The 14,912-nt window shown below is 38.2% G+C and overlaps 1 protein-coding gene across 1 annotated transcript; it reads left to right on the top strand.

Annotated features, from left to right (window-relative positions):
* The first annotated feature begins 6,920 nt into the window (after positions 1–6,920).
* fhl2b (four and a half LIM domains 2b) lies at positions 6,921–13,883 on the top strand. Its single transcript, XM_065240072.2, has 6 exons — positions 6,921–7,075; positions 9,678–9,851; positions 11,788–11,962; positions 12,586–12,755; positions 13,134–13,320; positions 13,418–13,883. Exons 2-6 carry the CDS (start codon positions 9,696–9,698, stop codon positions 13,567–13,569), a joined length of 840 nt encoding a protein of 279 aa, XP_065096144.1. The 5' UTR covers positions 6,921–7,075; positions 9,678–9,695; the 3' UTR covers positions 13,570–13,883.
* The last annotated feature ends 1,029 nt before the right edge of the window (positions 13,884–14,912 follow it).

Genomic DNA, 14,912 nt, shown 5'->3' with positions numbered 1-14,912 from the left:
CATAAACAGAATAATATTAATACAAAACATAATTATAATACTAAGACAGTGACAAGAAACTTGTTTCTGCTAAATACATACTTTTATTTAATCTTTTATTTAGGTTTTAGTTTTTTATTTTAAAATATCCAGCCGTTATATTCAGCTGTTACATGGGCACAATGAATCTTGTGATAGCCTAGGCTTTGAAGGATCCATTTGCTCTATCCTTAACAGTGTGGAGAAATAAGAACGCATTTTGAGGCTTTATTCTAAGCATCCTTCGAATTGGGATGGCCTTACTCGCCTTAAGTCGCGCTGCAGTGACGCAATCGGTCTTAGAAAACTACCTTAAAAGGATCGCACACCGGCCATGCCGCGCAGCGCCATTCTAAAAAAACCGAACACATTGTTTTCTATGAGTATACGCACACCGGCGCTGCCAGGTGCCGCCTGTCCGCGCCGCCCAGCTGTGACTCAGGAAATTGCTCAAATCCCTGTCATGCCACACAGCGCCACTCACATAGTTTAACATTAAATAACATCATATTTGTCCCAAATCATTAACGATTAAAATTGGCTGCTAACGTATATTTTGCATTTTGAAGTAGACACTATCTGACGAAGCTTGCGCTATTCAATGTGCACTTCTGGTTTACAATACCTCCGAGTTGTCCTAGACGCGACTCGGCGCGGCGCAATGCTGAGCTGCGCGGCAGGTGTGCGATCCCCTTCAGAAGGTCGCAGCTTTCGAATTGGGACACAGCTGTTGTCTCAGACAATGACATGTTTGTTCTATGGCGGATACGTTAGCTTCTCTATGCATTTCGAAATGGAGTGTTGAGCTGTGGACTTAAGGGGTAATTATAGTTATGTGTAGGCTACGCATCAGTTTTCATATATACTTCTGCGTCGTTGTCAACGTGCAGTTACACATGCAGACCGCTAGTAGGCAGTGTGCATGAGTGTAACCACAGTAGCAGTAAAACAGCCAAAGAAGAAGCAGCCTGGCCAGTAAACCCACAAACAAAGAAGAAGAAGCAGCTTGTTGTTTATGGCCCTGTACCAAATGGCGCACTTCATGTGGACTTTCGTTCTCGTGGCCTTAAATTGTGCGTGCTCGCTTAGTCTACGAGTCCGTAGGGTGTCCCATCTGTCATTTTTGTCATCTGTTATTTTTTTATGCTCCAGAGTGTGCTCATCAGCGCCCCCTTTGAACCCTTGATGTGGTCTTCGGCGAAGCCCACACTGCAGCAGGCTTTGCGCACTTTACCAACCCAGAAATCTTTGCAAAAGAGAAATCAGATCAATCAGACGACAGAAGCGAGGAGTTCACACTGGCTATGTTTACATGCACAAAATTTTGTCAATCCGATTAAATTTAATATGATTGAAGGGTAACGATGATACAGTTTACATGCACCCTAAACATTGCAATCTGATTAAAATGTTCATTTACATGTACATTCTATAGAATCCGAACCGAACGTCTGCGCAAGCGCACAGACAGGGTTGCCAGATTCGCGAATCAGAAACATCCCAAATGGACATCCAAAACTAGCCCAAAAGCATCCCAATGACTATTCACAACCCAAATACCAATAACTAATGAACGAAATACTTTCATCTTTAACCCGCAGAAAAAAACAACAACTGGTGGAAGCAGTTTGAACAGTAGCTCAAATCTGAACTCAAAAAAAGCAGAAGACTTGGCAACGCCTTGCTTCTGACAGCATCTCTCGTCGAGTTCAGGCTATCTCTAAATAAAAGTCAAAGCGGAGTTGGAGAAAGTTGTTCTTAAGAAGTTTTCAGATATAGGCGATGAAGACACACTTTTCAAAAGTCACAACGCTATTTTATTGCTTTAAGTAGCCTAATGTTTTAAGAGTACACATAAACACGGCAGAATGTACATCGCGTGACCCCAGTAACCTTGCCTTAATAATGCGTGATGCCACTGCTTTGCTATTAGGGGTTTCTGTGACGAGAATCATGTGATGTAAGAGCACAAATGTTCTGCGCATGTGCACAATGTATTTTTGCATCCGATTGAGAAAATACTACGATTCACGCGTTTACATGCATACTATTCTCTTGCGGTTCGGATCACAGATCAGAGTACACCACCCCCTTCAATACGATCCAAATTTGCATTCGATCGTCCTCAATCGTATTGATTAAGGTGTTTACATGAATGTTTTTCAATACGATTGAGCCGTCGATACGATTACAAACAGATTATTTGGTTGCATGTAAACGTACCTACTGATGGGCAACTTCTCTTCCTATTTCCGGAGTGATGCTCGAGTCTGTCCCAAAATACTACTTCGGTGAACCCCCTTAGACTAGCGTCAAGGGACCCTAGGGTCTGAACTACATGATGTCATCAAAGTGTGGACTCTGAGGAGGTCCACAAGTCTGGAGTGTGTCATTTGGGACAGGGCCTATGATCTGAGAAGACCAGAAAAGATGGAGGTAAATAGACAGCGACTTTTTGTTTCAGTTTGAGTAAATCCCTTTTTATCTTGGTCCATCTTTGTTCTTACCTTCGCAAGTGGTAATGCAACGCAGATTTTTCACAGCACTTGCGATCCATGTAAAATGGACGCATTGTTAAGTTTTTGGCGAGTTGTGCGTCAGGCTTCAGCGTAGCGACAAGGTATAACCTACACACGACTATAAGAGAGCACTCACATTATCCAAACCAAACCATGCCCCAGCGCGATTGTCACCCCTCCCTACTCCCCCAGGTGCACGCATTCACACTGTACTTTTTATCGACCCGAGTCCGGGGGCGCTTTCATCATTAAGATGCGATTGTTTTGAAAAAAGCAGGAAGTAAAGCTCTCTCTTAACACTGGAACCCACCGTAATGATAAGTCTGTGTTTTTTATTCGGAGTCGTTTGGTGCGCGATTACAGACAGCCCTCTCACATGTCATCATATTGCTTAGTTGATCTGCACGTGTGCAGATCGGACATTCAAGTAACCCCGCTGTGCGCATCAAAAGGTTTTTATGGAGGCAGATGAAGGTGAGTGGTCACGCAACTGACGTCTTTACCTTTTGAATCGCGCTCAGGCGCGATTGCGCTCACACCACAGCCTTCCGCGCCTGAGCCCAAGTGAACCGCGCTCCGGCTCACCTCTGCAACCCGGCCGCGGTGCGATTAACCAATCTGAGCGTGGTTTGGTTTGGATAGTGTGAGTGCGCCCTAAATTAAACTTAAGCCATTGGTTGCAATTCACAATCTTATCGCTAGACGTTGCTAAAATCAGCACAGTGGACCTTTAACTGGAAACACTTTAGCAGATTTGAAGTTTAACGGATTTCAGGAAGACATGCGTGTCGTGTTCTTTAACAATCCACCTTAAAAGAACACAAAGCCGGTTCGAAGAAGAAAGCTGATGTGTTTACATCAAAAAATGCTAATTCATTGAGATCGACGGAATGATTGTTCCTAATAGTATGTGATAATTAAAACTTAGTGTTTTCAGGCCTTCAATCACTGTTGTTGTGTAATGAATAGCCAAAACCAATAAAAAGTTTTCTGTTTTGTTCTGTTAAGTGGAAAATAGTGTCACGTTAATGGCCCCTCACTGTCCACCAGTGTGTTTATGCGCAACTTAAGACAACACACACCAAAAAAAACAACTTAAGACAACACACAAAACAACCATATACTCTTTTGTAATATAATACAGAGAAGACTTAAAGCTCATTCATTCCCAATTCAACTTTCAATTAATCTGCTTAGTAACGTTTCTTTGAGAATTACGATTAAACAATTGGCATGTGCACAACTAAGCCAGGTAAAGTACATTGCATGTATCTGTGCTATGGCCAGATAACATTGAACTAAAAAGGTACATCAGATCCTGAAATTAGCACATCTTTTTTAGATAAGTTGCTGTCTGACTTCTGAGATCTGCCAGTACTGGATGGTTTAGAGCCAAAGGGATGGTCCAGGAGGATCACAGATGACCTTCTACACAAGCCACTATCTCCTGTCAGAGAGCCTGAGCTGTACCACTCATACTGTAATCTAGACAGTTGCTAGATTTATCCAAGGCCTTATCACCGGCCAGAAAGTCCGGCACTTCAAGCACTGCATACGTGCACTGACCAGCCAAACAAAGTCATGTACAGTGGCATCCATAGTTCTGTCTGCACGTTCTCATGTTGTCGTAAATTGTCAACAGCGAAGCCAAAGAAATTAGCTGGAAGAATGTTCATCTCTAGTCCATTGTGGCCAAAACAGGTATTTCTCTGTTACATCAAGCCCTGGAATGAAAATCCCTTTTATTGCTTCATGACATTCAGGCTATATTTGGATCTTTGATTGGCCAGTGTCTCTGAAAGGTCCATGTTGTCTGGAGTTAAAGTTTAAATTGCATTCAAACATGCATTAAGGTATTGTCACCAATTTATATTAGATGAATTGGATTATATTGGATTACCTTTAAAAGTTCAGTAAGCGTTAATTAAAATTCCCACTCACTGTGGGAAATCATGTGTTAGTTGATGACAGATGTTAGGTTTTAGACACAAGCTGTAAGTCAAATCTTAGTACCAAGGAGACTGACAGATGCATGAGCAATGCATGAAGCAAACAGGTGTTGGGCTTCATCAGAAAACCATCACCCAAAGTGATGAAGGCTTTCTGTGAATGTTTCCTTCTTCCAGTCTGTCACTTAGCAACATAAACAGACACAGGGGTTTGTTATGCTGTGGCTCAAGACAATACTCAAGATATGCTACAATTTGCGCACAATCAGCTAAAAAACATTTTAATGGGCACCTACAGTCCAATTCACGATTTGACATTTCCTTTGGTGTGTAAGTGTGTATTAGTACATGTTAACAATATGCACAAGGTACAAACCCCAAAATTAACGATGACACGAGTTATCGTCTCCAATGCAAAACTCTTTTCTTGGACTACAACAAACACACGGATTGTAGGCAGGGCCGGCCCTGGGCATAGGCGGAATAGGCAAATGCTAAGGGCGCTGCCGACCCTTGGGGCGTCCGTGCGCCCAAATTATTATTTTTTAAATATATGTATATAAACATTTTACTATAAATATTTAATTCTGCACAAGAAAACAGCAGTTATTAATGAATTATTAGTAGCATAGTATCTCGGAAGATCGTGCTTGTTAAATAGCTCTATACTGCACTGAAGCGGCAGTTTAAAATATAAACCCAGAATTCAGCGAACGTCAAGACAAAGAAAACGGAAACAACAATCAGACGGAGATGCAGAATTTACATAATGTTACACAGACCATGTTTAAATTTCAATGTTTCTGGACAGAAATACCAACTTGTTCACTTTGTTTGGTATTAATAAGCTGCGCATTGGAGTGCTGGCCGCGGTGCTGAAGACGCGCTCGGACGGAGTACTGGTGGCACATGCACAGATATTTACGTGCAAGCCATTGGAAACTATTATTCGTTATTATATAATTATTATTCGTTATTTTACTTTATTACTTTCACTTAAGAAGAGTTCTGCACTTTTTGATTCAACAATTCTCTTTATATAAATACTATTTTGTACTTAAATCTATAATTTCGTTACTAACCCAACGAACTCATCTGCGCTTTCCGATAGGTCGCACGTAAGGGGAAAAGTATAGCTTCCACTTGAGAAGAGTTGTGCATTTTTAAACTTTTTAAAAAAATATCTCTTTTCCAAAAACATTTTTTTCTTCTATTTAAAATCTATAGTTTCGTTATTTTACTAACCCAACTAATGACTCGTCCGCTTTCCAATAGATTATGCAATATCTGTGCATAAGTGCCACCAGTACTCCGTCAGAGCGGGTCTTGGTCTTCAGCACCGCGGGGAGCAGCTAGCACTCCAATGCGCAGCTTATTAATACCAAACAAAGTGAACAAGTTTGTATTTCTGTCCAGAAACATTGAAATTTAAACATGGTCCGTGTAACGTTATGTAAATCCCGCGTCTCGGTCTGATTGTTGTTTCCGCTTTGTTGTTCTTGACGTTCGCTAAATTCTGGGTTTGTATTTTAAACTGCCGCTTCAGTGCAGTATAGCCACAGTATGCGTGCGTGCGTGTGTGTTTGTGTTTGTTTCCAAAATATTTTCAAAATAAAGAAAAAAGACAAAGCTGTGCAGTTTGTGTTTCTGTATAAGTTTATGAGCAAAATGATTGGAACACAATTGTGATTCTGTGATTCTAAAGGGCACCAGGTGAAATCTTGCCTAGGGCAGCAAATTGGCCAGGGCCGGCCCTGATTGTAGGCAACAGTTTACTTCCTGGGATTGGTGATGTAGACAAGATCGACATTATCATAATTCCTCCCGCTTCAGACTTAAAGCCTGTAAGTTAACTTCTGTTAGCATTGCATTGTGACTGAATCTTTCAAACATGGTAAGGAGGGTCACATTTCCCCCTGACGTCAGTGGTATTCAGGCCAATCACAACGTACAGATTAGCTGGCCAATCAGGCACACAGCCCTTTTCAAATCGATGATTTTTGTACATAATCCGTGTGTTGGAAGACAGGGACATCTGGAGCTACAAAAATGTACGGTACATGGAAAATAATGTGTTTTTTAACCATAAACCACACAAACACAGTGTATTATACCAAATACACAAAATGACGTTGTTTTTTAGTAATTGAATAGATGCCCTATAAACTACTGCACGACCTCTAGACTGGATAGCTGTCTAATGTCTACAGAAGATTTTGTTATACTTGCTGTTTGTTGTTTTTGACAGTGTATATGTGCAACATAAATCCTCTTTGGAATGGGAATGTGCTCTTTGTGCAGTACTGCGGTAATAAGTACTAAGCATGTTAACTATTCAAATTGAATTATTAAATGTCTAAGCAAATTGGTGGGGATCGGAATTGTTACATAAGAGCATATGTGTCCCTGAGCATGTGCGACTTAGTGCTGTCTCTATATTTATAGTTTCTGATAAAGTGTCCAACCCATCTCAGTCACCTCACTGCCCCATCCACAAGGCCAGTATTCCAATAAAGAGAAGCACAGGAGTCGCACCTCCAACTCTCTTTCAAGTAACACAGCAAAGAAGTACATCACTAGACGGCACAGGTAAGTGAACATCACATTATGTGTAATTTTAACACATTATGTGTCATTTTGTGTAGAAGTTGTGTTAAAAGTAACACAAAATTTGTTGTTTTAATAATAACCTGTAATACCCAGTAATATTGTAATTTCTACATACTTTTTTACAGTGTATAGTTTAATATTTTGGTGTAACTTGTTTATTAAATGAAACAACTCTGTATATCTGAGATGGATTATTACAGTACTGACTTTTTGTTGAATTTTTCTCGTATTAAGTAAATTCAAGAAAAAAACTCTTATTCCATTGGCAGATTTTTTTGCTTGTTTTAGTGGTCTTAGTCTATGCATTGGTTTGAGATATATTCCTGTACACTGCAAAAAAAAGATTTTCAAGAAAAAATTCTTAGTATTTTTGTCTTGTTTTCAGTAAAAATATCAAAAAATTGATAAATTACGATGCTTTTTCTTGATGAGCAAAACGATTCAAGAAAATAAGTCTAGTTTGTAGACCAAAAATATCAAATTTTAGTGTTTTGTGCATAAAACAAGTAGGAAAATCTGCCAATGGGGTAAGCAAAACAAATCTTAAACATTTTTCTTAAACACTAAATTCAAGAAAAATTAAATTGCATATTTTTGGTCTAAAAACTACACTGCAAAAAAAAAAACGATTTTCAAGAAAAAAAGTTCTTAGTATTTTTGTCTTGTTTTCAGTAAAAACATCTAAAATTCCTAAATTAAGATGCTTTTTCTTGATGAGCAAAACGATTTAAGAAAATAAGTCTAGTTTTTAGACCAAAAATATCAAATTTAAGTGATTTTGTGCATAAAACAAGTAAAAAAATCTGCCAATGGGGTAAGCAAAAATTTTTTAAACATTTTTCTTAAACACTAAATTCAAGAAAACTTTAATTTGATATTTTTGGTCTAAAAACTACACTGCAAAAATGATAAAAACTCTTAGTATTTTTGTTTTGTTTTCAGTAAAAATATCTAAAAAGTCTGAAATTAAGATGCTTTTTCTTGATGAGCAAAAGGACCCAAGAAAGTCTTGTTTTAAAAAAAAAAAATATCAGATTTAAGTGATTTTGTGAATTTTTTTTGAATTTAGTGTATAAGAAAAAAATGTAAGATTTTTTTGCTTACCCCATTGGCAGATTTTTTTGCTTGTTTTATGCACAAAATAACTTAAATTTTATTTTTTGTCTAAAAACTAGACTTATTTTCTTGGGTCGTTTTGCTCATCAAGAAAAAGCATCGTAATTTAAGAATTTTTAGATATTTTTACTGAAAACAAGACAAAAATACTAAGAAATGTTTTTCTTGATTTTTTTTTTTTTTTTTTTTGCTGCAAGAGTGTTCAGTGTTTCAGTACTGATATAATAATATAATATCAATAATAATGATAATTCAATTATTTTAATTACCTCACACTCAAGATCATGATAGCATGCATATGATGGAAAAAAGATCAGAAGGTACAGGTGAAGGATCAATAAACATAAACAGCAGGCATAACGACAAATATAAATGCACATAAAGCATAGTTGGTCTGTGAACAATAAATGCTTACGTCTCAGTCATCTCCGCAAACCACCTGTCAGTCCTTCATGCAGTTATGTCTGAAATGTTTCACAGATGCTCTGTCTTATTATCTTTAATGAGCTGCATGTTTCAGAGTATCATGTGCGGTTTAATTGGGCATTATTGGGTGGAATGAGTGACCCTTAGTACGATGGGACTTGTGCTTGGACCTCCAAGGTTCAAAAGTAATCTCCTGCTGTCTGTGTCAGAGACTGATGGGAATATGTCTATTTTCACAATGCGGGACAGCTGGAACCACAGTATCTTCTCTTGATGCCCAGTGTTGATGCCAACCTGACAGACAAAGTCCTGATCAAAGAATCTGCTCAGAAGTCTGACAAGTGCAAATTTAGCTGACTCAGTTACCCCTATGTGTCAGTATACAGTCTGTACATATCTATGAAATTATCATGAAGGTCATAAACACAGAACGAGTTCATCCGCTCATTTTGGTGGTTTTGTGATGCCTAATTTTCTGCTTACGCCAGGACAAATGTTTAGCCAAAAAGCGCTATAATGAATGGACATTTTAAATTGAATCAATGTGACCAATGCACTATAAACAAGACTTTGGTAAGAGACTATATTTGCAATGAGGCCATTGTCTTGGTGTGGAGACCGTAGCGTCACATTCACAAATGCTAATCTGGGCACAGTTCTGAGGGATAACGCAGGAATATTAGCGGAGCTTTGCTGAGGGAGACAGAACAGCTGGGACTAATACACTGGCACACCTTCCTCTCTTGCTTTAGTAAGCTTGCGTCATCTAGTTAGACTTTTTTTAGCAGATGTTAAGCACTTGGATTATAGGTCTACTGATATGTTCCATCTCATTTGAAAATATTCCTGTGGCTTAGTTGGTAGAGCACTGTGTTAGCAGCGCAAAAGGTCATTGGTTCAATCTCAGGGAACACACATAATGATAAATATGCATACATTGTAATGCAACGTAAGTTGCTTTGAATAAAAGCATCTGCCAGATTTGTAAATGTGGACTTCAGTTTCAGTGCCACTGAAAACCTCTGCTTTTATTTTTCAGGCATTGTTTAAACCCAAGATGGCAGAGCGCTACGACTGTCACTACTGCAAAGAGTCTCTGTTTGGAAAGACGTATGTTCTGCGTGATGAGAATCCATACTGTGTGAAGTGCTACGAGAGCCTTTATTCCAACACCTGTGAGGACTGCAAGAAACCAATTGGCTGCAACACCAGAGTATGTTTATCTTTACAATTAAATATCAGAAGGAGCTTTGTTGCCAAGTATGTTTACATATGCATCACACAGCATCATCTCTGGTGATTATCACATTGCCATTCCAAGGACAAATCAAACCCTGTGTGACTTTAATAAACTTAAGTGTTTGTGAATAATATAGGCATGCCATTTTAATTATTAAGGTCTTCATTTATGTAATTTTTAAAATTTATTATGAATATTTATTTAAGTTTATTTAAAGGTGCATTGTGTAATTTTAAGAAGGATCTCTTGACAAAAATCCAACTGTATAGTTTTATTACCTTAGAATGAGTAGTTTTTATCTATTTACACCGTGGGTCCCCTTACATGGAAGTCTCAATCATCAGCAACCCTTAACTGTTCTACAGAGCAAGTTTTGTCCCTACGTTGTCTCGGACGACTACTACATGTTTTGGCAGCTACCATATGCGTTATGAAATTGCAATTCGCTATCTCACCACTTTTAAAAGGAAACTCCACTTTTTATATTCTCATTTTCCAGCTCCCCTAAAGTTAAACATTTTATTTTGGAATCCATTCAGCTGATCTCCACGTCTGGCGGTATCACTCTTAGCATAGCATAATTCATTGAAACGGATTAGACCATTAGCAATGTGCTAAAAAATACCAAAGAGTTTCGATATTTTTTTCTATTTAAAACGTATCTCTTCTATAGTTACATTGTGTGCTAAGACGGAAAATTAAAAGTTTTGATTTTCTAGGCAGATATGGCTAGGAACTATACTCTCATTCTGGAGTAATTATCAAGGACTTTGCCGCCGTAACATGGCTATAGGAGGCACAATGATATTATGCAGGGCCCAAAAATAGTCCCCTGCTTTTGAAAGTTACCAAGGAGACTATTTTCCGGGGCTGAGTAACATCATTGCGCCTGCTGCAGCCATGGTACAACAGCAAAGTTCTTGATTATTACGCCAGAATGAAAGTATAGTTCCTAGCCATATCTGCCTAGAAAATCACAACTTTAAATTTTCCATTGGTATTAGCACACGATGTAACTACAGAAGAGTCAAGTTTTAAATAGGAAAAATATCGAAACTCTTTGGTTATTTTTTAGTGCGGTGCTAATGGTCTAATCAGATTTAATAGATTATGCTAAGCTATGCTAAAAGTGGTACCGCTTGTGCAATGGATTTATAGTAAATGACTCTTCAAAGCACAATGCTTGGTACTTTTACACCCCAGCACCCACAGAGCCTAAAAACAACTCTGAACACTTAAGCCCGGAGTATAATCTGTTTTTGTACATGCACATCCTTGCAAAGTATTGTTTATTTGACTCGTACACAGACATTCGACGCATGGGCTACCTACTACATTCTCCTGTACGAGCATGCGCGACCTTTGCATACAATTTATGTAATCCGGTGGTTTCCATCCCTTGTATTGGTGTAGACTATGTTGCTCTTCTCTGTACAAGCTCCTGTTATAAGTGTCACATTATATGGTCATTAGTCCTGATGAAGAGGCTGGAGGACAAGCCTGGGGTGGGGCCACATCTGTGTGCCACGTCCTTGCCCCAGTTAGCCGCCTTCTCATTTCTAATAACAGCCAGTTAGCGTGACCTTCTACCACCTCGGGCCAGAGATTTAACAAGCACACACGCTCTTTCTTTCCAAATTTGGGGATAATTAATTCACTGGTGTCATACACTCGTCCTAAGGCGAAATTCACTAACACACTTAAATTGGCACATCGTGCCCCGATTTGTCATATGCACCAGTACCTAAGGCTCTCATTGAAGAGTGGCCTGCTGTGAAATTGACATTGAGGAACCCACCACTCTCCTTAATTTGCTGACCCCAAAAGACCACTGAGGCCAAGAACATTTCTCCCTTAAATCCAACATTAATGCATAAGAGGCCATTTTTGTGTGTGTGTTTCCATTTAGGATTTGTCTTACAAGGATCGTCACTGGCATGATGAATGCTTTCACTGCTTCAAATGTCGCCGTTCTCTGGTGGACAAGCCGTTTTCTACCAAGGATGAGCAGCTATTGTGTACCGAGTGTTACTCTAATGAGTATTCCTCCAAATGCTATGACTGCAAGAAGACCATCATGCCAGGTAAGTGAACAGTAGTTTCCCTGCATTTCCCAAAAGCATCATAAGGCTAAGTTGATCGTAAAGACGATCATACAAATTAGACTTTGGGCCATTTCCCAAAAGCCTCGTTACTTAAGACGCGCTTGAAAATCATCGTAGATCTACGAGTGCACTGAAATAATCAAAAATCTCTAAGTGCATCATAAGTGACAGTTACAAAGTCACCTGCAGGACAATCATCAAATTGCACCTAAACTTTACTCCTGTGCAATGATGATAATGTCATGTTTTTAAATGTATATATTTGATATATTTGGTTCTTCTTTGTTTATTAATATAAAAACAAAGAAAAAAATCAAATAAATACAATTTTGTTAACTTAAACATTTACGTGCAACAATGATTTTTTTTTACAATGTACGAATTGCCCCTTTGCCATGAGATTTGTGTTAAAAAGTTTAAAATATGAAAAATATTAGAGAAAATACAATTTATAAAAGCCTTTATGTCCTTAATATCTGTAATGTGTGGTAACCATTAAAAAATAACAAGGCACTCCAGACTCTTCCAAATAAAATGATAGATAATCTCTCTGTATGTCTGTCTTTCTCTTTTTTGTCTCTCTGATTCTCTCTTTCTCTCAGGCTCCAGGAAGATGGAGCATAAGGGGAATAGCTGGCATGAGACCTGCTTTACCTGCCAGCGCTGCCAGCAGCCCATTGGTACCAAAAGCTTTATTCCCAAGGATAATAGTAACTACTGCGTGCCCTGCTACGAGAAGCAGTTTGCATTGCAGTGTGTGCACTGCAAGAAGGTAGGAACAGCTGGAATACAACATAAGAGCATTTCAATCAGGAATAAACAAAAGCTTTATTGAACACAACAAAATTGTGCCAACATGCCCCATAGTCACAGTATGTGGAGTGTTGTATAAGTAGAACCTGACTTTTCAGTTAAATGTAAATTGTGAAGTGATAATGAATTACAAAATGATTAATTAAACTGAAAAATCTGAAAAAAAAAATTTGACATGAATGTATGCATTTCCAAAGTGACACATCAGTATAAGTGTGTTCACCGGGAATTGAAACACATCTAATTGGTATTTTGACTTTAAACCTTCTGGTTGTGACAACTACCCTTGATTTTCTCTATACAAAATAGTTTAATAATATTATTTGTTCTATATCAGCCAATCACCACTGGTGGCGTGACCTACCATGATCAGCCGTGGCATAAGGACTGTTTCCTTTGTACTGGCTGTAAGCAGCAGTTGTCCGGCCAGCGTTTCACCTCTCGTGATGACTTTGCCTACTGCCTCAACTGCTTCTGCAACTTGTATGCTAAGAAGTGTGCTGCCTGTACCACCCCTATTAGCGGTATGTGAAGTATCCATATTAAAGGTGTTTTTGAGACCACATGTCTTTTTAAAATTGCACACTTTACCTCAAAATGTTTCTATTGTGCCCTCTGCAGGCTTAGGAGGCAGCAAATACATCTCATTTGAAGAGAGACAGTGGCACAACGACTGCTTCAACTGCAAGAAATGCTCGATATCCCTGGTGGGTCGTGGGTTCCTGACGGAGAGAGATGACATTCTGTGCCCCGACTGCGGCAAAGATATCTAATCAGGCACCATAGCAATGCTTAACCTTTAATATGTTAATCAAAGTTACAGCAAAAATATCTGAATAAAGTTCTCTTTAAAAAGTTAGCTCTATTTAGAGGCCACCTGCATGCCAGTACAGTATTAATGTTTCAGTGTGAAAGGTTATAATCTTCTTTATTTAGAGATGTCTGAGAATGCATTAGAAAGATTTCGTTTGCAAGATCTGTTTGTGACTAACTTTTGCTTTTGACATCTGTATCTCCCATAGATGTCAAAAAATTTATTAAATCTTTCAGCTCTTAATAAACTCATTCGAAAGGCATTCATACAAGTCTCGGTGTGGCTTACATGAGGTCACTGTAATCAAAATGACTCGCGCAGCATTTACTTAAAATATGCATCAGCTGTTCTTTATAATCTCTTAGTCAAAACCCAAAGCTCTTTTTTAATATGAACCTCTAATACTCTCTAATACTCTGATCTCTGAACCAGAACATTCAGTATTCTTACTGAAGGTTATATTACTGCATAGAAAAGAAAGTCCAGTCAAGTCCAGACCAGTCACACAACATTTATCATACATGGTGTCACACAAATGGTTATCCAACAGAGTTTCAGCACAAAAACAGCTTTTTGTTGTAATGTTTATAGTTTAACATTAATTTTAACATGAATAATAAGTATTTATAGGGTACAGCTGCTTAAAGGATGCATTTTCTTTAAAAAAAAATCCAGATCCCTTACGCACCACCCTGTCATCCAAAATGTTGATGTCTTTCTTTGTTCAGTAAAAAAGAAATTGTGTTTTTTGAAGAAAACATACCAGGATTTTTCTAATTTTAATGAATCCCAACACGTAACAGTTTTAATGCAGTTCTAAAGTTATAGCCATCCATATTGTTAATAAAGCATTTCTCCACATAAGAGAGTGTATGGACCTCTGGTATAGCTATCTATAGGTCAGCTGCAGAGTTTTAGGCAGAACCCTCAAATTTATAGCTCACGATGTTAATCAATGTACAGCACAGACCCTTGAACTACTACACCAACCATAGTGTAGAGAGGAATGAATGTCATACAACACATTCAAACAGGCAACAAAGGTAACCAAGTGACCAATAAAAGTGCACTTAGCTTACAGCTTGAACAGTGCCAAACCATATCATGCCAATAATTTAAATCAAAAAATTGGTTTCCTGTTAAATCTGCTCAATCATTTTGTAGTGTTTTTCAATATTTATTAGAAATTTACATTTTAGACTTCTCTTTAGGAAATGTAATTTCTTCCAACTTTTCCTTAGAATATTCAATTACTTCTCTTTAGGTATTTCATTTAAACCTGTTGAAATATTCTTATAGCTA

This window comes from Paramisgurnus dabryanus, chromosome 7 (assembly GCF_030506205.2).
Source record: "Paramisgurnus dabryanus chromosome 7, PD_genome_1.1, whole genome shotgun sequence".
Classification (NCBI taxonomy): Eukaryota; Metazoa; Chordata; class Actinopteri; order Cypriniformes; family Cobitidae; genus Paramisgurnus; species Paramisgurnus dabryanus.
This window is presented reverse-complemented; position numbering and strand designations above follow the sequence as displayed.

What these genes read in the sequence shown, in the direction of transcription:
- fhl2b (XM_065240072.2), top strand. Translation starts at nt 9,696, where the DNA reads ATGGCAGAGCGCTACGACTGTCACTACTGCAAAGAGTCTCTGTTTGGA. An exon ending in CAATTGGCTGCAACACCAGA is followed by an intron (nt 9,852 to 11,787) that starts GTATGTTTATCT and finishes GTTTCCATTTAG; the next exon opens with GATTTGTCTTACAAGGATCG. An exon ending in AGTGTGTGCACTGCAAGAAG is followed by an intron (nt 12,756 to 13,133) that starts GTAGGAACAGCT and finishes GTTCTATATCAG; the next exon opens with CCAATCACCACTGGTGGCGT.